Raw genomic sequence first — 25,234 nt, 5'->3', positions numbered from 1 at the left:
CCTCTCTCATCCGCTGCACTACCGCTATACGGCTATACTCCTCGTAGCTCTCTCTTTGCATTCATATCGTTCCAACCACAACACACACACACGCATAGCCATATATAGCTCACACGTATATAAACGTCAAAAAGGGTGGCTCTTTTCGTAGTTCGAGCATCAATCTTTCTAGCTAGCTTTAGCTTGCTTGCTTGCAAGCTACAGACTCCGGGAAAGATCAAAGAAACTTTCCTTTTGGTGTCTTGAGCTTCGTCTTGCTTTCGGTGTCTTGGGGGAAGAGAGAGAGAGAGAGATGGACATGAACAATGGCTGGCTTGGATTCTCCTTGTCTTCTTCCTCGGCGAGGGGTTACGGAGACGGCGGCGGCGAGGGGAACAATGGAGGTGGCGATGCAGATGGATCCTGCTCGTCGCCTGTCGCAGCCTCACCTCTCGTGGCTATGCCGTTGCACTCCGATGGATCTGTGCAGTACGACGCTCCAGGTATGCCACTCGAGTAGGCGAATACTATGTTTGCTTGACAAAAGTTTAAGAAGTTTGTGTTTTGTCCTTCTGATTTTACCCTGAGGGAAACCTAGGTATTTTTATTTCAATCACGTTATTCGGTTGGTAAGATGAGTTTGTGTTCTGAATGCTCCTTTGGTTTAGATATCATGCTCTCTGTCTCCTTTTTTTTTTTTGGGGGGGGGGGGGTCAAACATGCCATATTCACTTGCTGAGTAGAAGGAAAATTTCCAGGATCCATCTTGCTGAGTAGTTGGTGCATCTATATTTTTGTAAAATCTTTATGAACTTGGCTTATAGAAGAAACACTGCAAATGATGTTTCTGGTATATAGTACATAAAAGTTCATCATCCATGCATCTGGATTCTGGATATATGTTGATGAGCTCTAACGAAAGTTCAGATGTTCTGCACCTACTAGAACCACACTGCTTGCTGTTCCAAAGGCACTTCATTTTATTCACTTTGTTTGCACTGTACTTTTCATCGAGGCAACTGGTCCAGAAAGTGGTATCGAATGTAGTAGTAGGTCTGCAGGACTGCTGGTCCATCGCATTTCATGTCTTCAAATCACTACAACACCTTTGATCTGTACAGTATTCCTATTTGCTAAAGAAAGGGCAGCATGCATGCAGAATCATTTCCGTTTCTTTTTGTCTCTTGTTTGTACCGGCACTGTGCAGATTGGAGGCATGCAGAGGCCAAAGACCCCAAGCTTGAGGACTTCATGAGCGTCAGCTACAGCAACAACAAAAGCAGTGACCTGTACAGCAGCAGCCACGTCGACCAGCTCAAATACCATCATGTCCATGACGTCCAGGCCTTCTCGAGCCCGTACTTCCACGGCCATGGCGGCAGCGGCAACGTTGGTGGCATTGACATCAACATGAATGCGCCACCGGCATGCACCGTCGTCCTGCCGGACCAGCGAGTGCCTCCGCCGCAAGACCATCACTTCCTGCCTCACCACCACGCCCAGTACTTCCTGGGCCCACAGAACCCAATGCCGGCGCCGATGTACAACACCGCCGGCGGCGGCGGCGGCGTCGTCGACGGCTCCATGTCGATCTCCGGCATCAAGTCATGGCTCCGGCAGGCAATGTACGTGCCGGACCGGTCCTCGGCGCTGTCACTCTCCGTGCCGGCCGCGGCTCCGCCGAGCGAGCCGGCGCCGGCAATGCCGGTGGTCCGCAAGCCCACCCAGACGTTCGGGCAGAGGACGTCCCAGTTCCGTGGCGTCACGAGGTTGGTGACGACATGCACAGCTTCTTCGCTGCTTCCGGCGTGTGACGACCGGCCGTCCACTGATCCATTGTCTACGTGCTCGTCTTTTTTCAGACATAGATGGACTGGAAGATACGAGGCTCACTTGTGGGACAACACTTGCAGAAAAGAAGGCCAGACCAGGAAAGGAAGGCAAGGTGAGCTATAGCCAACCACATCCACCTGAGCAAATTTGTCACCTTTACTATAATTCATAAATCACAATGATAAACTGAATGATTGCAACTTCTACATGGACATGTTATGTTGTTATTACTGACAACAACTTTTGCATGCATGCTCTTGTTCTTGCGACCCCCACCAACAAGCAGTTTACTTAGGTAAGCTAGCACCACTCCCATTGGTATAGTTTAGGAGTTTCCACTATGTAGAATTGTGAATATTGCTAGTGCATTCTAACCTTTGTTGTGCCATGGCTGTTTGAAGGTGGCTATGACAAGGAGGAGAAGGCTGCAAGGGCTTATGATTTGGCAGCACTCAAGTACTGGGGTCCAACTACTCACATAAATTTCCCAGTAAGTACGGTTGGAGAATCCATTGCATTGCATTCACTCCATTCTTCTTTCTATCAACACAAAGGAAATAATAAAGATCCAGTAGGGGCCGGTTCGTTCCTGCGTTCTTTAATTTGACTCTGGTAAAAGGCTAGTACAAGTGTCCAGTAGATGTTTCATGCTTTCTCTGTGCCCTGAAACACTGGGATGCGTTGCATTCAGTTAAGCACATACAAGAAGGAGCTGGAGGACATGAAGCACATGACAAGGCAAGAGTTCATTGCCCACTTAAGAAGGTACTGTACTTCTTTCCATCCTTGTCGTCTCACTTCTAACATTATTGAATCACTGAGAAATGCAAGAGTGCAACAAAGTTGTGACAACAATTAGTTAAGACCCTACAAATCCACGATTTGTTACTCTGAATTCTTTTCAGAAGCGCAAACTTGATCTTATTACTGTACTACTAGAAACAAAATTTGAGTTTACCTAATCTGTCAGCATGATTTCACCCACAAATGCATCCAAAATTATGAAACATCCGGTGCACACTTGCCAACGCCGCGTTAAGCTTACAAGTTTTCTCTGCGAAATTTATTCTTGCAGGAACAGCAGTGGCTTCTCGAGGGGAGCATCCATGTACAGAGGAGTGACGAGGTGCCGTGCTGCTCCTCCATATTTACTTCTCTTTTCCATATTTTTACTCTCATCTGCAGCCTTTTTTCATCAACCCAGAACTTCTGGGAGTCTGGGAGTTCTGAAGCTCTGATCTCACAAACACACGCACACACACGCATCGTCGCATCGATCGATCTGCTTGCATGTTGTAATGTCTGTTGCAATCTCTCCTGTTGCACTTGCTTTCCCCATGCATGCAGGCATCACCAGCACGGGAGATGGCAGGCAAGGATTGGGAGGGTGGCAGGGAACAAGGACCTGTATCTTGGCACCTTCAGTAAGTTTTGTTTCAGCAGTGTACTTTTGTTCAGATGCAAATACTTACTGTTGGTAATCTACCTGTAATCATGTGATCATGTCATTCTTGTTCTTTGTTCTTAAAGTATGCTATTGTAGCTTTGTATTGTTATATTTTCAAAATGTGAGTAAAGTATGCCATTCATGTGAACTTATTGTGTTAGACCAAATTACTTGGGACATTTTGCTTATCGTTTTTTGGATGAATTGATGAATAGAAACGCGGTGATACAGGCACGCAGGAGGAAGCGGCGGAGGCGTACGACATAGCGGCGATCAAGTTCCGCGGCCTGAACGCCGTGACCAACTTCGACATCAGCAAGTACGACGTGAAGCGCATCTGCTCCAGCACGCACCTCATCGGTGGCGACCTCGCGTGCCGGCGCTCCCCGACGCGCGTGCCCGACGCGCCGGCGCCCGGGGCCAGCGCCGATCGCTCCGACGCCCAGGGCGACCTGAGCGGCGGCGCGTCGGACAACTCGGACGCCTCCGACAGCCACCGCGGCGCGCACCTACTGCACGGCCTGCAGTACGCGCACGCCATGAAGTTCGAGGCCGGCGAGAGCAGCGGCGGAGGAGGCAGCAGCAACTGGATGGCCGCCGCCGCCGCCGCCGCGGCGCGCCCGGTCGCCGGCATCCCGACCACCGTGCACCAGCTCCCGGTGTTCGCGCTGTGGAACGACTGATTTTTAGCTACTGTACCGCACGCGCGCGTCGTCGCACGTACGTAGTTAGCGCCATACTGCCATTTGCATGGTACTAGTGCTTTCTTGTGCACTAGCGGCTAGTGAAACTGCTACGCATGTGACGACCGGCCGTGGCACGTCGCGTCGCGTGGTACGCATACTGTGAGCCCAAAGCAAGCTGCAGCAGGCCCGGCGCGTGATGCATGCATGTCGCATCGCACGGTTGTCATCTCCCTCCGGAGGTAGCAACAATTTTGCCGCGTTTTGTAACGGTTTAACATGCCCGGATCCATGCATTGCCTAGCTCCACCGGGAAAGCAGCACACGAATTCTCCGGATTCGCAGTACCCGATTACTTCCTTCTGTCCCGTGCATGTACGTATCTATCGGATCAATTCCGCCAAGTGAAAAAAACACGCAAAATATATCGGTGGAGGTGACGTTACTTGCAAGCGGCGAGACCACGCCGTGCCAATGTGCCATCGTGTTACGGTGACCAGTTTTGGGAGTACGTTACGTACGTGGTGCGAGCATCCGCACGTACTTGTCGTTCAAGCTGCACTGCGTGTGTGTGGCACGACGTGTCGTACTCGTACGGTGCCCAGCCGATCGAGGCGAGGAGGGTCGAGAGAGAGTGAGAGACCCTGAAGAACCCAAACGCGACAGGAGGAGGAGGAGGAGCAGCAGGTAAAGCGAGGGACTCGTACGCGGGAATCGGGTTTTAAATGTGCGTGCCCAAAAGTGGCAGCACGCAGCACCTCGGCCAATCTACAAAAATGAGTTACTGTGCGGCACAGCGCGCCGCTAGCCGCTGCCGTGCAGCTGCATCTGCATGCGCTGCGGCCGGTCCGGCCCGGCCCGGGCTCTGCACCGCACTGCCGTGTCGTCGCTGCACCCGATGCTGCTGCCTGCAGCCTGCAGGAGACTTGGGCCTTCGCACCTGCAAGATGCCAAAAAGAAAAGCTATGGGAGTAGGGTATTTTTTTTCTCCTCGTCTTTTTTAAGGTATTTAGATTGAAAAAATTTTTAGAAAAAATGTCACATTAAATGTTTGATCGGATGTTAAAAGAGATTTTTGGACACGAATGAAAAAACGAATTTCACGGCTAGCCTAGAAACCGCGAGACGAATCTTTTGAGTCTAATTAATCCGTCATTAGCACATGTTGGTTACTGTAGCACTTATGGCTAATCATAGACTAATTGGCTCAAAAGATTCGTCTCGAGATTTTTTCCGTAACTGTGTAATTAGTTTTTTGGTTTATCTATATTTAATGTTTTATTTAGGTGTCCAAAAATTCGATGTGATGTTTTTGGAAAAAAAATTAGAGTAAAGTACATGGCCGGTCCTTAAACTTGTGCCGGTACGTTCCATAAACTTAGAAAATACACGTTTAGGTTCATGAACTCGTTTTAATGTCTAAAATTATGGACTTGGATGGTACATTAAAACAAGTTCATGGATCTGTATAGTATATTTAAAATAATTTCATGGATCTGAATAATACATTAAAACAAGTTCATAAATCTAAACGTGTATTTTAAAGTTTATAAATCCAAATGGTACCATGATACAAGTTTAAATACTGGGCCTTTGTCTGCGAGGAATTGACCGGGGGAGATCCAATCGAGAGGGGACGGCGCTGATCAAAAGTCCCACGCATTGCTGCAGCGTCAACTTTCAATCGTGTCCGTCGCAGAAAAGAAATCTCCAGGACAAGATTCTCATCTGGCCCTCGCATTGGATCAGTACAGTACACCGGAGTACTCCTGGCTCACGCTCCAAAATGTGAGCTGCTCATGGTTTCCAAAATAAAGTTATTTTTAGCTATTCTAGTTTGTTCAAAAGTAAGTTTATTTTGAGTGATCATTGTATTGTAATTTATAAAATGAAGAAATAAATACATTTGTAATAGATAACGTAAAGAATAATATATTGAGATTTGGCAAAGCGGAGGATATTTTAAACTTTTAGCTTTTGTATTGGTAGATGTGTGACGAGTGAAAAAAAATTATTTTGGAAAAAGAGAATATCTTAGGATATATTTTATCCTAGGATTAAGAATCGGATATGCTTTATGTCTAGATTCGTAGTTTTACGATGAGTTGAATTATATCCTATGTGACTACATTTTGAGATGGATGGATAGCCTTTTCCAAACATCTCTACTGCACATGAACCACTTAAATTGTCGGTAATCAGAATTATTTCAACCCCGCCTTTTCACTTCTCTTTATGCTTATAAGGCAAAATTTAAAATTTTAACTTGTTAAATTTGAGTTTTTTATATTATAGTTTATTTTTCATCCTTGACTTTTACATTGCTAAAAACACATATATACAAATTTTATCCATAAATTATTTTTTTATTTATAAACATATCATTTGACTTGTACCCACGAAAGCCAAACAATCACCCCATTTGTATTTCAGATGTTTCACATTTTTTTGCAATGGGTGATTTTCTAATCTATTTAAGAACTACTACCTCCGTCCCATAATAACTCTATTTTTTGTTTTTCCGTATCCAACGTTTGATCATTCGTCTTATTTGAAATTTTTTTGTGATTAATATTTTTATTGTTACTAGATGATAAAATATGAATAGTAATTTATACGTGACTGATTTTTTTAAGTTTTTTTTACAAATTTTTCAAATAAGACGAATGGTCAAACGTTTGACACAGAAAAACGAAAAATAAGGTTATTATGGGACGGAGGTAGTATTTAATGATATAAGTGATAGAATTAATTATTAAAAAAATTAAGATTCTAATTAGAAATGTGAAATGCTAAACTTTATATAAAAACTTTTTAGCGAAAAGTACACCGTTAGCATTTTAAGAGGTACCCGTACAAAAGTCGATGGTAAAGCTAAGAAAAGACCGGGAAAAGAACGCAACCAAAGTACTACTCCGTATAAGATTTATAATCACTGTTAGGTTTAGCCGAGCTCTTTTTCGTCAACTGAATTTTGGCTGGAGATTGATAGCCAAAAGCAGTTCCCTCTCAAGGTTATTATAAGTTTGCGTGACAAGATTTGCTTCAGTTTAATAAAAAACACATCGAGGTATTGATACTTACGGTATCAAATCGTTTTCGATCATAGTATCCATTCTACTCAAATAGATCTATATTGAGAAACGATTTATTATCGTGAGGTACCGGTATCTAGATATATTTTTTTTTGGACCGGAGCAAATCTCTTACACGGAGATTCTACGATGTCGTTAGCTAAAATCGTTATTTTCTATCCATAATTAGGCATCGGAAGAAGCATGTATTTACACACAGGATTTTTACAGGATCGATTAGAATCTATCTAAACTGTTGATTCACACTGCTTATGGTGTCCGGTGTCCGAGGGTCGAATGGACCTCCAAGCTTCAAGGTTTCAGGTCCATGAACAGCTCGGGCATATGTGCGTTCGTGAGCTTGAGCTCCTGCTGGTGAGACCACGCTTTTTCCTGGACTTGGGCTTTGGCGGTGGATGGCAAAGACTCTGGGCAGCTGCGCGCCTCCTGGCCGTGTTGGTTTTTGTCGGTTGGCCGCTCTTATGGAGCTCCTTCTCAACGTCCAGCATGTCCCGTGGCAGCTCTATTGAACGGGCCAGATCCTTCGATTCATCGTCGACCTTGATTTTCAATCTAGGATCGATTTCGGGGTACACGACGTCTTCCTGGGACTTTTTGGTGGACATCAACCATACGTCGCCTGAGACTTTTGAGGGCCTGAAACAGAGCAGAAAACGAGTAAATAATATGAGATGATACGGGTACATTAATAAACCAGACTGTTTGAACATGCATTTCTTGGATGCTACCACCTTCATATGACATGGTCCAACAAAAATATAAGTTACAGACTCACGATCAAAGTTGGAAAAAGAAACCCACTAACATTCACTACTGATGATGACGTGTATACAGTAAGAAAAAAAATTCCAACCACATAATAAAACGTTGGAATCAATATATCCGGAGGAATGCTTCCTATGATTAATATGGAGCAAGGTAACTAAACTTTTTCTTACTGTACACACGTCATCATAATGCAAAATTAAGATTAATTCGGTGATAGAATAATTATTCTGACAGTTTACAAATACCCATTAAAAGAAATCCGACAGTATGCCCTTGTAAAGTGTGTGGCAGAGCGACAGAGTGCTGATTTCAGCAGTTATATATCCTCTCAGAGGCATATAGCAAGTAATAGCAGTGAAATTTGTGTTCTACAATGAACCAATCAAAAGATCAACGACTGATGATGACCGATGATACATACATCATCCTATACGAAGCACTAAAGCCAAAAGGATTCAAATTCCGTAGATATCCCAAAAAAAACTTGGGTTTCATATTCAGGCATTCAGCAGCAACCATTCAAAGGTTATCAGTTGGCTGCGTCATTCTTCGGGATGTAGAGGCCGGGTTTAATATAAATCCTTTATCTAAAAAAATTCAAAGGTTATCAAGGCAAATTAAGCCAGATCCAGAAGAGAACCTAGGGTTCATGATGCAGATTCCAGAAGAGAAATGGAGTGCGTGGATAGAGATAGAGCGATGGGAATGAGGATGTGGCGGAAACAGCAGGCCGACGGCGCCCCCTGCTCGCGGGAGATCGGACACGGATACGTATCGGATACGCTCGAACTGCTTCACGTCGCACTGTAACGACCGGCGATCCAATCCACCTACAGCGCCGCCTCCTGTCCGCTGCCCGAGGTGCAGGACCTCCGCTTGCCATTATGTTCGACCGCGGCATCGCCGAGCTGGCCGGAGGGAGGAAGGCCGAGGCTGGGGCGCTGGGCTACGCAGGCCGATCGATGGAGGAGAGGGAAAGGAGATAAATAGAGAAGGAAAAAGTTTAACATAGGTCTCGCAACTAGAATGTAAGTTTATTTTTTGTCCCTAAACCTGAATACCAGAAATGTTTACCCTTTAACTAAACTAAACCGTGCAAACTCGGTCCCATAGCAGGATTGACTCTGTGTTTGCGCGATTTCGGATGACGTGGCATAAGATGGCCCCACATGTCAGCCGCTTGCTCTCCCCTCTCTCTCTACTTTCTCACTTTGCATAGGGCGGCGGCGGCTGGGCACGTGCAGCTAGGCGGGCGGCGACCTGGCCAGGCTGGGGCTGGCCGAGCTAGGTGCGAGCGGCGGCGCTGGCTGAAGTCGACGCGGGCGGCGGCGGCGCAGGCTGAAGTCGTCGCGGGTCCCTCTCAAGTAGCTTGCTAATAAGGTCACACAGGTACGCGGCATCGGCCTCGCCGTCGAGCTGCGGGTACGTGAAGGGCGTGCGACCGTACACGAGCTAGTAGACGAAGGCGTGGAATGCCCACCAGTCGACGCCGTTGCCATGGCCGCTCCCGCTCACGAGCTCCGGCGCGAGGTACTCGTGCGTGCCCACGCAGTCCTTGGAGTTCGCGGTCGTTGGATCGGCAACCATCTCTGTTAGAAATATAATTTTCAGCATCTTTATTTGTATTGTCATATGGTAGTAGCTGTCTAGAAGTCACATGTATGTGTGTTGCATGGCGTGAGTGCTAGCTTAGTGGTTGTGCTGCACTGCTGCATGGCTGAGTGAGCAGAGAGATTGGTAGTGAGTGAGTAGTGGCTGATTGTGTTGCTAGGAGATGAGAGTACATCTAGCCAATTAGTTACCCATGCATGCAAATGTGACCAGGGATCAGCTCACGTCTAGGAGAAAGAAGCACTCCATGTTTGTATGGACACATGCATGCATCCGAGATTGACTAGGAGATTTTCAGTTGGATATGGGTGAGTTAGTTATCTATAGGATCTTGCCGTCGTCGATGCTGTCGCCATTGGCCGAGAAGTACGATGGCATGATTCTCTTCTTGCGGTGGTCGAGTTTCCGAACCCAGTGGCGGCGGACGGCGGGCTCCACGGATGCCGGGAGCGCGAGGTCGAAGTCAGAGAGCACGACGTGACCGTCGCCTCGAAGCAGGACGTACGTTCTCTGGCTTGTGGTCCCGGTACACGAAGCCAAGCGTGTGCAGGTACTCGAGCGCCAGAAGCACCTCGACAACATATATAGAACCTTGCAGCGGCGTCGGAGCACCGCGTGGAGGTCGCCTCCGGAGCAGTAGTCCATGAGAAAGCACGCATAGCGCCCGACGTCGAGGCGCGCGTAGAGTAGAGGGTGGGCACGAAGGGGTGGTCGAGCGAGGAAAGGATGCACGACTCGGCGAGCATATGGGCAGGAAGTGGGGTGAGATGTCGGAGGAGAGTGGGGATGTCGCGGCGGGGGTCGAGCATGTCCATTAGTGGTGGCGATTCTGCTTGCATAGCGGCGAGAGAGAGAGGGAGAAGCATAGAAGAGAGGAAGAAGAGAGAGAGAGGAGAGGAGAGAGAGACAATTAAAAAAAAACTTATATGTGGGACCCATTGGATGCCACATCAGTAAAACAAGTGAATGAATGAGCTAAAACTGCCGAGGGATCTTTTCTAAACAGATTATATGAGTTTAGGGGTACATGTTTCTGGTATTCCGGTTAAAGGACGAAAAATAGACTCGCCTTCAAGTTGAGGGACCTTTGGTAGACTTTTTCCAATAGAGAAAGAGAGAGGGAGATGCGCAGAGCCCAGGGGGAAGAAGATGGAGATTTGGCCCAACCTGTTTGCCAGGTTTTGATAATTTTCCAAGTGTTTGTGGAGTGAAAGTTTTGGTGAGTTCTGTATTCGAATTCGAATTTGAGATGTTAATAGCTCAAGGAAGGTTTGGGTCATTTTCTAGAGAATTGACCGGACTTTGAAGAATGTTCAGGGTGTGGCTTTGGAGGGAGTCCGGCTTTGCGAAATTCAAATTCCAGAAGGGAATTTGAATAGAAAATTTTTGGGCGGATACCTTTGGGTTCTGTAGGAGGGAGAGAAATTCAAATTTTAAATTCGAGTCTCAGAATCTTGAGTTTGGGGTTTCAAGGGAAGGAAAACCGAGACCTTGTATTTAGGTTCTTAATTTACACACAAAGACCCAAGATTTTAGCGCATAGGTATTTATAAAAATAATTTTAACAACTAGAAATTTTTGGGTGTTACAAAGTCCAAATCTTAATTTGTCACTGACCACGTACACATAACGATACAAACTCTAACAGACACATATGAGTCCCGATGGCCCTAGGTTGTTGTCTAGAGACAGTAGCGCATGACAGAGGGCAGACATGCCACCTTGTTAATAGATGATACTAGTACTGTCTTAAAATATAAATATTTCTAATTTGTTTTGCAGGAATTATGGTTGAAAGAAAAAAAACTATGGTACTACTTAATAAATGAGAAATAAATGGGGTGGGAGGTTAGATGGGGTAAAATGAGAATAATTTTAAATATGAAGTGAAAGATGGGGATAAGTAGTAATGCGAATAGTGCTAGAAATATTTATCTTTTAGTATAAGATTCAAATAGTATAAATACTTGCATTTTGAGGGGGGGGGGGGGGGAGTATTCGTAATATATCACAGCGGGTTTTTTTCCAAGCTCAAAAAATGCCAACACTTGCCACTGCCTATTAAGTATATCCTCTTGAAGTACAAACTAAAGTGCATAAAAAACATTTAAAGGAGAATGAGTCGATGGCGCACGTGGGAGTGGTAGTTGATGCAAGCGTGGGCGATAGTGTGTCAGACGAAACGGGAGGGCCAATACTGCAACAAAACGCATGATGGCCTGCTTGTTAGTTGTACAGCTAAGAGCAAGTCCAATATTATAGCCAACTGTTAGGCTCTAACTTGTCTATAGCCAATCTAATAGTTAATTTATATAATAGCATAAATTACGTAACTAATATTCGGTCTCACATATTATACACATATGTGTCTTGAAGTCCGTGGTGCAGCTGGTTACAAATTAATAGCCCGCTGCCCTCTTTTCTTTTTTATCTTCTTCAAAAATGCTTATAGTTGGCTTATAGCTTGCTATTGTACCTGCTCTAAACATCTGAAATTATTACGATGGCTCATGATGTAATGCCTTTTAGTTTGCCCAATATGCAGCAGATGTGCAGCTTGCAACAAGTAATTGAGCGAAAACCAGTTGTAATCTTGTTTGATATGGAATAGTAGTATGCTTCAGAGAGCTGAAACTATATAAGATCTGTTCGGAACAAAACCAGCCAGTCCAACTGCAGTAAAAGGAGTGAAAGAAAAGAGAAAGGGGAAATAGTGCGTACATGAAATCCTACCACGCATCGCACGTATTTTGATGCGAATGATGCTGCCCTGCTCTGGTTTTCTCGGATCTGTTGCTTCCTAAGCTTCTTTTCGTTTCTCGGGATTCGTACGATCATCCCAATGGGCCAACATTTGCAAGCGATGAACATGCCGCGATCATTGACAGAGATCTGTAAAGATGAGCATGTCTGATTTTGAAGTTAGGGCAAGATTCACACTAAAATGTTCATTCTGTTTCACCTACAGAGCATTAATAGAAGAGTTAACTACTAGATTCAAAATATTTTCATATCACTAAGAGCTAATATAAAATCAACATATATAATACTTATCACAAAATATGCTACATCATCAATGCATAGTCCACCTCTTATATAAACAGTGTCTTAGAGCTTGTGTTGCAGCCGACTATAAATATGTAGGACGTTTTTCTTCTCTCTCCTTTTCTTTCTCCTTCACATAAATATAAATATAACGTGTTGATTTTTGGAACCCACTTACATCATCTATTCTACTCACTCTAAGAGCACTTACAGCGGCTCATCTAAATTTGATCATCCATATCTTAATTTGGATGATTATCTAAAATAGTTTTATTCTTTATATTTCTTTATACTCTAGCAGAGCAACCATATTTTTTTTAGCCGGGATGACGAAATACGGTCACCCAAATTTCATTAGGATTGGAGATCATCCGTATAACTCTTTGGAGAATAAAGAGAGAATATCTAAATATGTCTTTTCTTTCTCCTAATATGGATGATATTTAGAATACAAGATAAAATAGATGCTCTGTTGGAGCTCAACTTTTACTCTTTATCCTTTATTTTTATAATAAAACATGGGATAGTTGATCTACTCGGAATGCTCTAAAAAGCCATACATATAGTATGACCGTAGGAGTAGACAATTGATCAGTTCTGGAAACTAAGGCCATGTTTAGTTTTCAAAAACTTCCTCCGAAAACATTACATCGAATCTTTAAACACCTAAATAAAGCATTAAATATATATGAACACTAAAACTAATTACACAGTTAATAAACAGACTAGCATAGTGATGCCTAGACCTCAGAATAATCACCAGTGGAGCCGGTTGTGCTTGGCTCAATCAGCAAGAGATATATGGGGTATTTGTTTCTAGGGGCTAAACTTTAGCCCCTAGTCATATCAAATGTTTGAACATTTATTATAAATAGTAAACGTAGTCTATAAATAAAAATCATGCATAATCTTGGACTAATTTGTGTGACAAATCTAATGAGCCTAATTAATCTATGATTAGCCTATGTGATGCTACAGTAAACATTTGGTAATTATGGATTAATTAGGCTAAAAAATTCGTCTCATGAATTAACTCTCATCTATGATATTAGTTTTCTGATTAATCTATATTAATATTTTAAATTAATATCAAACATCCGATGTGACGTGGGACTAGGAAAAAACCAACCCCATAATCGGACACTGGTATGGTCAATTGGTCAGGCAAGAGGCAAGCAGCCAAAGACGGACAGACACCTGAAAGTCTCGTTCAGTCACTCCTGCTACTTCGTGTATAGTGTACAGTAGTAGCTGAGGTGTGAGCGTGTCTAGCGTCAGAACGCGGATGATGCGTGCGTGGCCGCCCACCGAAAAGCAAAAGAGAGATCGATCGAAAGAAGCGAAAGGCCGGCCGGCGTGCAACCGCGCGCGGGGGGACGCTCGCTTTGCTTTGCCCGCTCATGTCTCGCGTTTTCTCATCATGGATCGTGTTCTCCTGCTCCTGGTCTCGGGATCACCACCGCCGCGGCCTCGCAACCACTCGTGGCTATCCACGTACTACATTTCCTCGGCTCGATGGCTCCGATCAGCCGTAGCTGCTGTGTCTGCTCTGCTCCCAGCCTCCCATGTCCCTGCCACTGTCTGTATCCTGCTTGCATGCCTGCCTCTCACCCTCGTTCTTTCTTTAGCTTTGCTTGCTCATCTTTTCACTTTCCCTGATCTCGAAACCGTGTACATGGGCCTCCTAGTTTATGGAACGGAAGGAATCTATCATCATCTAACCTCACTACCTCAGTCTTGGCTGGCTCCTATGGCAAGTCACATGGGACCAACACACGCAGCAGAAGCAGCATGCACGAGTGGCTGAAACTTCTGAAGAAGAGGGTGATTTGTTTGGTCATATTTGTAAAATAAAAAATAATTTATTAATAAAATTATATATATATATTTTTAGCAATCTAAAAGTCAAGACTAGAAAATAAACCAGCATAAAAAATATCAACATATATTTAAGATTGAAATTTTAAATTTTGAGTTACAAAAATAATTAGAAACAGAAAGATAGTACAGTGAGCCTGTGTTGGTTCCCTTGATCGCGTGCAAGGACAGCGTGCTTCTGGGAAGTTCTTTCTTGCACTAAACGGACCACTCTTCATTGTAGGGGTGTCAAATCTAACGATTTTTAGACATCGCCGATGTGTTCTACCATATTCAGTCGTCGCTGAATATGACTTCTGGATGATGACGAAAACCGCATAATGCTCGTCGCTGAATATGACTTCTGGATGATGACGAAAACCGCATAATGCCATGCCATGCCATGCCGCATATAATCCTTCCCCTGGGGGCATTATTCCTTCTCTTTTTCATCGATGCGTATGATGTACTTCACGGAAAAATTCCCTTTTGCCGCAAAAATTACACGCAAGTCACATGCAAGCAGGAATCACAGGATGCAGGCCATTCATCCAAGAGCCAGGTGGGTTGCAGTTGCTTCGCAATTCTCCCTTCACGTTGCCTGTTAACCTAAAGCTCATGCCCATGTTTTACAGCTAACTGAAACTGTCCTGTCTGTTTGATCGTGTTTGGGACATGGTTTCAGGGACCATATAATGATCACATAGATTTAATCATGGCTCCTTTTTTGCATCCGTGTCGCTTCTAAAATAACAGCGTTCGGTTCAGATTAGTACACAAGCAAGGGATTTGTTTGAAGTAGTATTAATTAACTATCTGCCTTTTCATCGTAGCTTTTGTTTATGAGCATTAGACAAAACGCATGAAGGTCATCCAAGTAGTACAAGACTACTTAACTAGTCTACAACGTAGTCCATGTCACATTTCCCCCCCCTTGAAACTGGTGTTTTTACCACTTTTGCTGGCAATAGCTTGGCAACTAATGAAAGATATTACCGTCTTAGACTACGGCATTTTCTTTACAACAATCATCACACGCGCAATATAATTCCAGATACGTACTATATGTATCGAATATATCGTTGCCATGATCCGTCAAATCAAGAGAGAAAAAAGGGGAGTGCAGTACGTACTGCATTGCTGTCTATCCTGATCTGATCGGCGACAAGAAAATAGCCAAACTTGGTGTCCACTAGGGAGCAAAGCGATCGCGACGAGGATCGGTGGACGGATCGAGCAATCTTTTCTCTAGCCGCCCCTCTGCACGATCGAACTCGTTGCTATCAGCCACTAGCAATCTGCACTACGGGCCCATCTTCTTTGCCTGACGTGCCGATGCATTGGAATCTCGGATCGTATCGGGAGACATGACAAATCGGTCATTCAGGTTTTTCAGATGAATCAGCACTGAAAACCGCAGTGCGTGATGCACGCTTGCTTATAGCTGTGCTATTTTCAAGCACCAGGTAAGTTAAAGTTCGTGTAACCAATCGTTGTTTGAAATTTCCAAAGATTGTCAAGTTCCAACCACCGCGTAAGTTCGATACACTTTGGACAAAAGCAACCGAAAATATTTAGTACGTGCCCGAACAACCGACCCAAAGGGAGCCACTGCACCGATAGGCGGACCACCCTACATGGCCTCGAAAGAGAGCCCTAAAAACAAAAGCGAGTCAATCCGTGAGGTCGTATGATTAATCAGCTGTGCACGGACGATCGATCAATCTGGCGACAGGGACGTGCTCATATTCTCGCAGTCCTAGAGCTACTGGCAGCTACTCTTCCTACAGCCATGTGTGCGTCCATCCGTGCGTCCTCTGATTCCCCAAATGCGTTCGTTAATCTGTTCAATAAATCCTCCGAGCCAGCGAAGCAGGCAAGGACCCGTACGTGGGAGTGCAGTGGACGCGTGCAGATCCAAGATCGGATAGAGAGAAAAAGAAAGCGGAGATAGGGGGTGATGGTTTCGTTTTTTAAAGAAAAAATAAAAGATAAAAATAAAAATAATTTATAAATAAAACTTTTATATATATGTTTCTAGTAATCTCAAAGTCAAGATTAAAAAATAATCTACGTTAATAAGACTCTAAATTCAATTAAAAATTTAATTTTAAGTTATAAACGAAGATGTGACGATAGACAACGTGGTACCGTGGTACGACCCGGCGATCCTGCACGCACCCGTACGTACGTGGGACGCCAGGTTGCCAGCATGAGCCGCGGAGATGCCGGCAGGCCGGCCTGCAACGCTAGCTGCACGGTCGTGTGCCGCAGTGTGGCGTTGCTGCTGCGCTGCAACGCGTGTACGCGCCGCGGCCGACCGCGGCGGTAGGCAAAAGGCTGCAGCGGCCGGGCTCTGGCGCACGGTCTCGGTCTCGCGCCGTTCCGCAACCGCGCGAGCGATGGATGCGGCAGAACGTGACGTCGCAGCAGCCGCTTTTGCTTTGCTTTTGGCGGAGGGATGGCCCTCTGTATCCTGCGTGCCACTACTTAAAACAGATTGAAAACCAACACCGGCCTCGCTTAACCAGCATGCCCCACTTTATTAAGGTTGATCGTAGATAGGTTGGTTGTCACAGGTTTTCGACTGTTCGACCCTCCCAACATTTAGAATCTACGAGTGGGGTTTTTGTACCGTGTGTTCTGCCTCTAGTGTCCACCCAAGCTGCTGCCATCACGTTGGTTTGGTAATGACCATCATGAAACAAACAGAAACAGCATACGATCATCAGAACGTGAGTTATTTCTCGTTTTTAATTTATTTGTTCATGAAAGAACAAAAAGGGAGTAGCCGCAGTATGGAAAACCGTGCATTGGTGCAAGACTGCACAAATCGAGCAAAAGAACACAGGGCTAGGAGTAGAGCAGAGCATGATCTCTCTGAGCTTAACCCAACCCGAGACGATCACCAATGGGGAATCGACACGCGCACCATGCATCACATCCAACATAACAGTCCATGAGACCAAAATCCTACGAGAACATCATCATAGCCCCCTCCCTCTCGAGTCGGACCATCATGTCCAATCACCCCGGCACACACCAACAATCCCAAGCATTTTTCCACTACACTGAATCTCAACGGCAGATCTCTCCTATCTGGAAGAGTTGGCAAGCATGCAGCAACACCAATCTACTGTCCTACTCCTACATACGTGTGGCGACGCAGACCACTTGCATTGCCCCGCCCCAAGTGCCATGCCGGAACACATCAACTCATCGCAAAGGCGATAGATAGCCAAACCGAACCCGGCCGGTGGTGGTGGCCTCGCCACCGTTGGCCATCACCTTGTGCCTGCCAGGGAAGGCGAGAAGCAGGGGATGAGCAGGATCACTATCAGCCGCCCGGATCCTGTCAGCTCAACCAACATCCTGCCATGCGACGGATGGAACGGGGAGCTTAGCTTGTCGCGCGACACACCCGCTCGGCGTGCTTGTCATTGCTGTACATGCTGTGCTGCCGCCGCGTTAGGAGCCCGGGCGCCCTGTGCCTGAAAACGACGGCGGCTGTGCAGCGGAGGCAGCCTCGCCGTCTGGTCCATTCTCGTCGCTGTCCCCGGCGACCGGTGGCCATGCCATCATACACTGACCTAGTGTACGCGTGCATGCACTGGTGACTTGGTGAGGTAGCCCAAGTCGACGCCCTTGCCGGTGTCGTTCTTGGAAGGAAAATTTCTCTTATCCCATATTTTGAGTGATTGATTGGTTTTTTCAAATCAAACAATATATTTTTAAATGAAAAATAATTTATAAATAAATTTTTACATACATATACTTAGTGACCTAAAAGCTAAGAAAATAAGCTTTGGCAAAAAATCCTAAAATCAGTTGTAAATTTAAGATTAAATATTTAAATTTGAATTTATAAGCATAAATATAAGCAAAAGAACGAGTCTTTAGCGGGAGTAAAGTGAGTGTCTTGGTCTTACAATATCGTTACGGCGGCGGCCGGCTTTGTCGTGGTGCGTGCTTCCACCGTTGCACGCATGCTGCCATCGCACTCAAACCCCCCGAGTGAACGTGTTAGTCATTTTTTTTTCTTCGGGGGCCTGTTGCTATCGCCGATGCGGCTGTGCCCGCTAATCACGCGACAAGTGAATCGTGCGTCGAAATTAACAGTGATGCATCGCCTTCAAAAACGTACGTAACCCCACACGAAGCACACACCAAACAAAAACCGGCAATCGATCAGTCGCTGAGCATGATAACAACATGTAGATGAACAGCGAGAACATGCCAGAAAGAACATTCTCCCGGTCACGTGCAATCAAAATCCCTTTCCGTTGATCTAGTACCATTCTAAGGTAGGTGGCCACACGCTATGAACTGGTTAAATGGGAGAGGCTCCGCGTAACAGCGACACGCTGGCGAGATAGGGTAACAGTATAGCACAGTTCATTAGCTCAGTGTGCGTAATACGGGGCCCAGAATGCATGATGTACTACAAACCCCAGAGATATACTACCTCCGTAGATATACTACATCCGTACTAAATGTTTGACGCCGTTAATTTTTTTATACAATTTTAACTATTCAAAATATTTATAATTGTTAACTATTTTTATATCATTTCATTTATTGTTAAATATACTTTTATTCATATATATAGTTTTACATATTTACCAAAAAAGTTTGAATAAGACGAATAGTCAAACGTATAAAAAAGTCAACGGCGTTAAATATTTAGGGATAGAGGGAGTAGAATATATCATATATATATATATATATATATATATATATATATATATATATATATATATATATAAATATATAAAATCCGTAGTAAAGATTAAAATTGATCATAGGATGGATGGGAATCTCATGCTTGCAGCTGCATGCACTCCCTTTATAATTAGTAGTGAGTGAGTACGTACGGTGCTGTGCATTTGGGGGGCGATTAGATTAAGCGCGGTTCCACGTACAGATAGATGCATATGCAGTAGTACTTGTTGCAGCAACAATTAAGCAGCTTTTCGCAGCGAAACGCCCGCACCGGTCGGCACCCGGGCCCCTGCAGAGGCTGGCTGCGAACTCCCACTGTTTCATGTTTGTTTATCTCTTCATTGCTAGTAGAAGCAACTAGTAAGCGTTGCTAATGCTTTATTTAATTCGTCGATGGAGCACGAAGTGGCTCGAGAGCGGCTCACGGCACCGTTCGCCACGTCCATCCCGTTTTTCTGTGCCATAGCAGCAGGTCGGTGTTTTTGTGGATCAGAAAGTTCAGAGACTGTCGTCACCGTCACTGCTGCTGCAAAACGGACGCAATACGTGCTGTGCAGCGCTGCCTGTGTATATATGCAGAAGGAGAACAAAACGTACGAAATGAAACGGAGCAGATTACTGCGCTATAATTAGCACACGTACCACTCTACTCGCAGAAATTATTGCAGCTCTGTGAGGCATGCGTGCTCACGTTTCGGGTGGGTGAGGGACAGAGTGATCAGGCAGTACGTACATCATGGCGTCTCGATCGTGAGAGTTAAATCGATCTTGCGAGCGTAAAGTACTCCATAGAGAGCAGCAGCGATAGTCAGAGCCTTACAGTAGATAGTGGTATAGTCGCGTACCCATCGATCTTGATGGGAGGAATAGACGCTCGTAATGCAGAGCCATAGGACAACACATTCGCATCGATCTGAAAAAAAAGGTGAAATTCACTCAGGTATTGGTTGATTGATCTAATCGGTGTGATTTAATTACTGAGGGATTATATTTTGGTTTTTAAAAGAAAAAGTTAAACGAACACATATATATATACAAACATAAAATAATTTACGAATAAAACTTTTCCATATCTATTCACATTGATCTAAAAGACAAAGTAAAAAAATAAATCACAATAAAAACCATAAAATTAACATTAAATTTAATATTATAAATTATAAATCTATCTATCTATTATATATTTAAAGTAACAGGAAAAGGAGCCTCCACGTTGTGTCTCACGAGAAAATTCTGAGATTAATTGACAAAAAATAAGAGAAAAGAAAAAAAAAGAGCCAATCGGAAAAAAAAAAACTGCACATCTGCGTTGGTTGTTAGATCTAGCTAACGGATTCTATTCTATCCACATTAATCGAACTATGTAGTGCTGAAGATACAATCGTAGAAAAAAGACTAGACACAGGAGACCATCTATTTTGAATCGAACAGGGAAAATAGAAAAAAAGTAACAGAGAAAAGATAAGATAATGTTTTTAATCGGACAAGGAAAGAAAATATCAATTAAAAATAATAAAAAGAGTCCATCTGTAATGAAGTTTTGAAAAATCCAAATCTCAAATATAAAGAAAAGAGTATGTGTAAATGCAGTTTAGAAAAATCCAAATCTTGGATTAAAAGTTTTGAAATAATTGATATTGAGGAAAGAGTCATCTATAAATAAAATTTGGAAACATCCAAAATTTTGATTAAAAATAGGTATGAGTACAATTTATAATACATGTAAATGGACTTCTATGTAAAAAATATAATTTAGAAAATTTTAAATTTAAATTAACAATTGAAAATTAATTATTATCAAAATTCAGTCGGAGGCCATGTAGATTGCTTATGTAACTGATTCTTTCTTTGGGAACCGTATTTTAGAAATTGTTTGGGAAACAACCTAAACGATGTCCACGTTAATAGGATAAGCACTGATTCTTTCTTTGGGAAACAACAGAAACACAGTTGTGCATATCTGTTTCCAAATTATACTCACTATATCCATGGCAATTAATATGTAGATAAGCAACCAAAATAAATACAAATACAAATACTTCTAGAAATAATCTAAATTCATGTTAAAAATAAATATTATTGATAAATGACTTCATATATAGAATTAATATATATTCTAAAGTATAAATAAAAATATACTAATAGAAGACTCCATATTTTTACCTATACTAATTAGAAGCCCTTCTATAAGCCCCATGATGTGAAATAATAAAGTTATAGAGAAAAGAAACACCGCTTGCTGTTACCGCCTACAAATTGGCATATATTTCAATTCAATTCAAAATTTTGAATTAAAAATGTTAAAATAATTGATATTAAGGGAAGAGTCCTTCTATAAATAAAATTAGGAACATCTAAAATTCCGTTTAAAAAGAATCTAATTAGAAATATAATTTCAGAATTAAACATAAAAATAATAAAAGAGTCCATTGCAATTAAAATTTAGATAAATCAAAATTTAAAGTATTAGGCATATAAGTTTTATTAAGTTAGGTTGGGGTTTAAAAGTATATTGTTGTTTTAAATATTTTTTCCAATAAAGTATAAAACCATATATGTCATATGTGAAAAAGATTATAAGAATACTGGCCGCGCAATCTGCGCGGGCACCACGCTAGTTTTGACTTGTATAAAACCCAAAAGATGGGTGAAAGTGCCAAATTCGCAAGAGATAATAAACTCACCAGTGATGAGGGTATGATGAGCAAAACTGGTTTTCCAGCTTATCAGGACCTAGAAAATCAGGGTATTCAGTTTGCGTATTTTAATGTATTTCAGTTTATTAATTTTTAATTCATTTCATAAATTTTACTGCTATAAATTATTCCGTAAAAATTCTCTCAGAAGCCGCAGCTCACGAAACTCTCCAAACAGGCATACGAGAGACACGGGAGGGCCCAGCGCCATCACCCGCACGCCCAAACCGAATTAGCCGGGCGCCACCCCCGTTTCCACTTCCCAAGCTTCCACCGCTATATCTTCCTCCCGATCCCTTCCCACCCTCACCCTTCTCTCCTCTCCTCCCACCTTTCCCCAACACGTACCGTCTCAGCCGAGCTCCTCCTGCTCCACGCCCACCGGCTCGGCAGAGCACTGCACTGCACTGCCATTTCACCGAGGCCTGCTTCTTGCATTGGGAGCTGCTCAAGGCTTCGCTCTTGATGGAGAGGTGGGCGGTGCCCAAGGGGACGGCTGGTCCGGCGAGGCGGTACGGCGCCGACCAGCCGTCGTTCTCGTCCACGCTGCTCGACGCGATATACAAGTCGATGGACGAGCCGGGCCACGGTGACGCTGGGGTGGAGGCGGTGGCAGCAGCTGCGGCTGCTTCCGCCGCTAAGAAGCAGCACGAGGCCTTGCACTATGGTTACTACTACAAGCCGTCGCTGGCGGGGAGCTACCGGGCGCGCGCGCCGGGCCCGCACGCCACGACGTCGAGCTCGTCGGAGTGTTCCAGCTATGGTGGGTTCTCGTCGTCCGAGGCGGAGTCGTCGCACCACCGACGCCTCCGCCCCATCCGTACGACTGTACCCGGTGGGGCGCCGGCGCCCGCGCCGGAGAAGAAGACCAAGAAACCGGGGGCATCCATCCGGGCCAAGCTCAGGGACCTCCGCAAGCCGGCTTCCCCCGGCGCGCGCCTGGCCGGCTTCCTCAACTCCATCTTCGCCGGGAAACGCGCGCCGGCCACGCCGCCCTCGGCCGCGGCCGGTGGCGAGTCCGCGTGCTCGACGGCGTCGTCCTACTCCCGCTCCTGCCTGAGCAAGACGCCGTCGACGCGGGGGCAGGCGAAGCGCACCGTGCGGTTCTTGGACAGCGACACCGAGTCCCTCGCGTCGTCGACGGTGGTCGACCGCCGAAGGGTGCCCGTGGAGGCGGTGCAGCAGATGCTGCTCCAGCGGATGGAGATGGAGAGCGACGAGGACGACGACGAGAGCAGCGACGCGAGCTCCGACCTCTTCGAGCTCGAGAACTTCGCCGCCATTGCTCCCGCCGGCGCCGCGTACCGTGACGAGCTGCCGGTGTACGAGACGACCAGAGTGGCGCTGAATCGCGCCATTGGCCATGGGTATGGCCATGGACGGAGCGCTAGAGTTGTCTGATTATTTTGCTTGGAATCAAACCGGCCGGGAGGGGTAACTGTAAAATGGCGGTGTAGTAACTGTAAAATGCAATTAGTTTGGGATAAGTGTTCTTCCTTTCCTTTTTGATCTCTGGTGTTTTCTTAGAGATTTCCTATTGTTCTGAAGGTGATGTGTTCAATGTGTTCTTAGGGTAGTTTTAACCGTGGTAAATCAGCAGTAACATGGTTAGGTTCTCATGACGTGTCTCTTTTCCCTCTGTTTTTCTCCCGGTTTATAAAGCAAACGCTCAGTTAGCTCAGCTTCATGAGAAAAATTCAAGATACTACTGGGTTTATCCTTAACTTATGGACCGCGTCCTCCGCGGAGGCACGGCTTCGATAAGCCGCGGTAACTGAGTTTAAATTTAAGAAAAATTTAAAAAATTAAGAAAATTTAATGAAAAAATATATGTTGTATACACTGATATATATATGTCAAGGAAATTAATGAAAAAATATATTCCCAGCGTAATTAAAAATTATAAACGAGTATTTCGGGAAACAAAATTAAAAAATAGCCTATTGCAAGCAATATTAAGATGACCAAGAATATTTTATGTTGAGTCATTATTATTTACACTAGTCACTAGGGTACATAATGTTGAATACAAATATACAACGATGGATGGAAAATATATATAGAGAAAAATTATACGTGTATCTTAGTACACATAATAGTTTTATTCGTAATAATGGATAGTAGTTATAGTTGTGATGCAACAATTAAAATAAAGTTATTGGTGTGAATTATTTGGTGAATGGTGACATGACGGTGTATGTTTGTATGCTGCAATATCAAGAATTTAGAAAATGTCATGTGAAACTATTCTTATTTTCTCTATAACATGTCCTATTTTTCCTATGTTATAAATATAGTCACAAAATATTTTTCAATTTTTCATGTATTTTTTAGATTTTTTAATTTTTTTTTGCATTTGACATCATGCCCGCAGTCTACTCACGGTAACCGCGGTTTCGGCTAAAAAACCGCGCGGGAAGCCGCGGTAACCGCCGTTCTTATGTGCTGTTCCAGCAATTAGTTACCGCGGTTACTGCGGCTAACCGTGCGGTAACCGCGGCAAACCGCGCGGTAAGGCGCGAAAACCGCGCGAGTTTAAATTCAAATTTTTTAGATTCAAATTCATCACGGTTTTTGAGATTACCGTACGGTAGCCGCGGGAGCGCGGTATCGCGGTTTTAGCGGCTTGCGTGGTAGGGGCAACCTGCTTGGAGCTAAGCCTAAGGGAAGCATGTGTTCGTTCGCTTTATTTTTTCATAAGATATTTCATTTTCCTGTAAATCTCCAACATTTTAAGGCTTTGTTACGTCGCAGCTGTTCAACAGTAGTTTTTTTTGGGGGGAGTCCAGTGCGCTCATAGATTCATAGTTATCGAAATCAACCTTTTTTCCGTTTAGTATTTAAAAGCGATCCGGCCGGGGAAGCAAATTGATTTCGATACTGAAAGGATCAGTTGGATATTTGAAGACTCGAAGACGTTGCCATCTCATCGATGGCAAAGTTAAGTGCACTGCCAAGTGCCAACAAAAGTGTAATTACCAGGATTTACTTTACCGTGGAGCGCGGTTATCATGATTTCTTTTGTGTTTTTAGTGGTTCTCGCTATGGTAACTGCAGTTGCCGAAATTAAAAACCTTCGGTTTGGTCAACCTTGGTGATTTTATCATTGGTGATAAATACATATATCTACCATTTACACTTAAAAATTTTAATATCTCAATATATATTTAAAAACATTAAATTTTACACTAAAAATACGATATATTCTGTTACTGTAGAAGAGATCGTCTATATCATTCTTTAAATAAAAAATGATTTAATCATATAATTACTCTCTCCGTTTTTTTCATTTAACATTGCTAACTTTTGTACCTAGATTTTGTATTATTAAAATTTGTTATATAAATATGCAAAATTATAAGTTTTTCTTAAATTTTTTTACTAATAAATTAAATCATAATAAAATAATTTTTTATTATATATTTTTTAAATAAGATGAATGAACAAATGTAAACTCAATAGAAAACGACGTCAAATAAAAAAGACGGAGTAAGTACT

General features: G+C 43.8%; 2 protein-coding genes across 2 annotated transcripts; both read left to right on the top strand.

Annotated features, from left to right (window-relative positions):
* The first annotated feature begins 292 nt into the window (after positions 1–292).
* On the top strand, positions 293–4,307 carry LOC102701992 (AP2-like ethylene-responsive transcription factor AIL1). Its single transcript, XM_040522534.1, has 9 exons — positions 293–482; positions 1,187–1,748; positions 1,842–1,924; positions 2,099–2,107; positions 2,214–2,302; positions 2,504–2,577; positions 2,888–2,938; positions 3,160–3,236; positions 3,491–4,307. Exons 1-9 carry the CDS (start codon positions 293–295, stop codon positions 3,940–3,942), a joined length of 1,587 nt encoding a protein of 528 aa, XP_040378468.1. The 3' UTR covers positions 3,943–4,307.
* A 17,751-nt stretch (positions 4,308–22,058) lies between these two features.
* Positions 22,059–23,409, top strand: LOC121053906 (protein BIG GRAIN 1). Its single transcript, XM_040522417.1, has one exon. The coding sequence runs from the start codon at positions 22,202–22,204 to the stop codon at positions 23,135–23,137; it is 936 nt and encodes a 311-aa protein (XP_040378351.1). The 5' UTR covers positions 22,059–22,201; the 3' UTR covers positions 23,138–23,409.
* The last annotated feature ends 1,825 nt before the right edge of the window (positions 23,410–25,234 follow it).

Source organism: Oryza brachyantha, chromosome 3, assembly GCF_000231095.2.
Source record: "Oryza brachyantha chromosome 3, ObraRS2, whole genome shotgun sequence".
NCBI lineage: Eukaryota > Viridiplantae > Streptophyta > Magnoliopsida > Poales > Poaceae > Oryza > Oryza brachyantha.
Note: the sequence above shows the minus strand (reverse complement) of the source record. Positions and strands in the feature narration are given on the sequence as shown.

Excerpts from the sequence above, each read along its gene's own strand:
- LOC102701992 (XM_040522534.1), top strand. The coding sequence starts at position 293 with ATGGACATGAACAATGGCTGGCTTGGATTCTCCTTGTCTTCTTCCTCG. Across the intron at positions 1,749-1,841 it reads CAGTTCCGTGGCGTCACGAG|ACATAGATGGACTGGAAGAT; the intron begins GTTGGTGACGAC and ends GTCTTTTTTCAG. Across the intron at positions 2,939-3,159 it reads ATGTACAGAGGAGTGACGAG|GCATCACCAGCACGGGAGAT; the intron begins GTGCCGTGCTGC and ends CCATGCATGCAG.
- LOC121053906 (XM_040522417.1), top strand. The coding sequence starts at position 22,202 with ATGGAGAGGTGGGCGGTGCCCAAGGGGACGGCTGGTCCGGCGAGGCGG.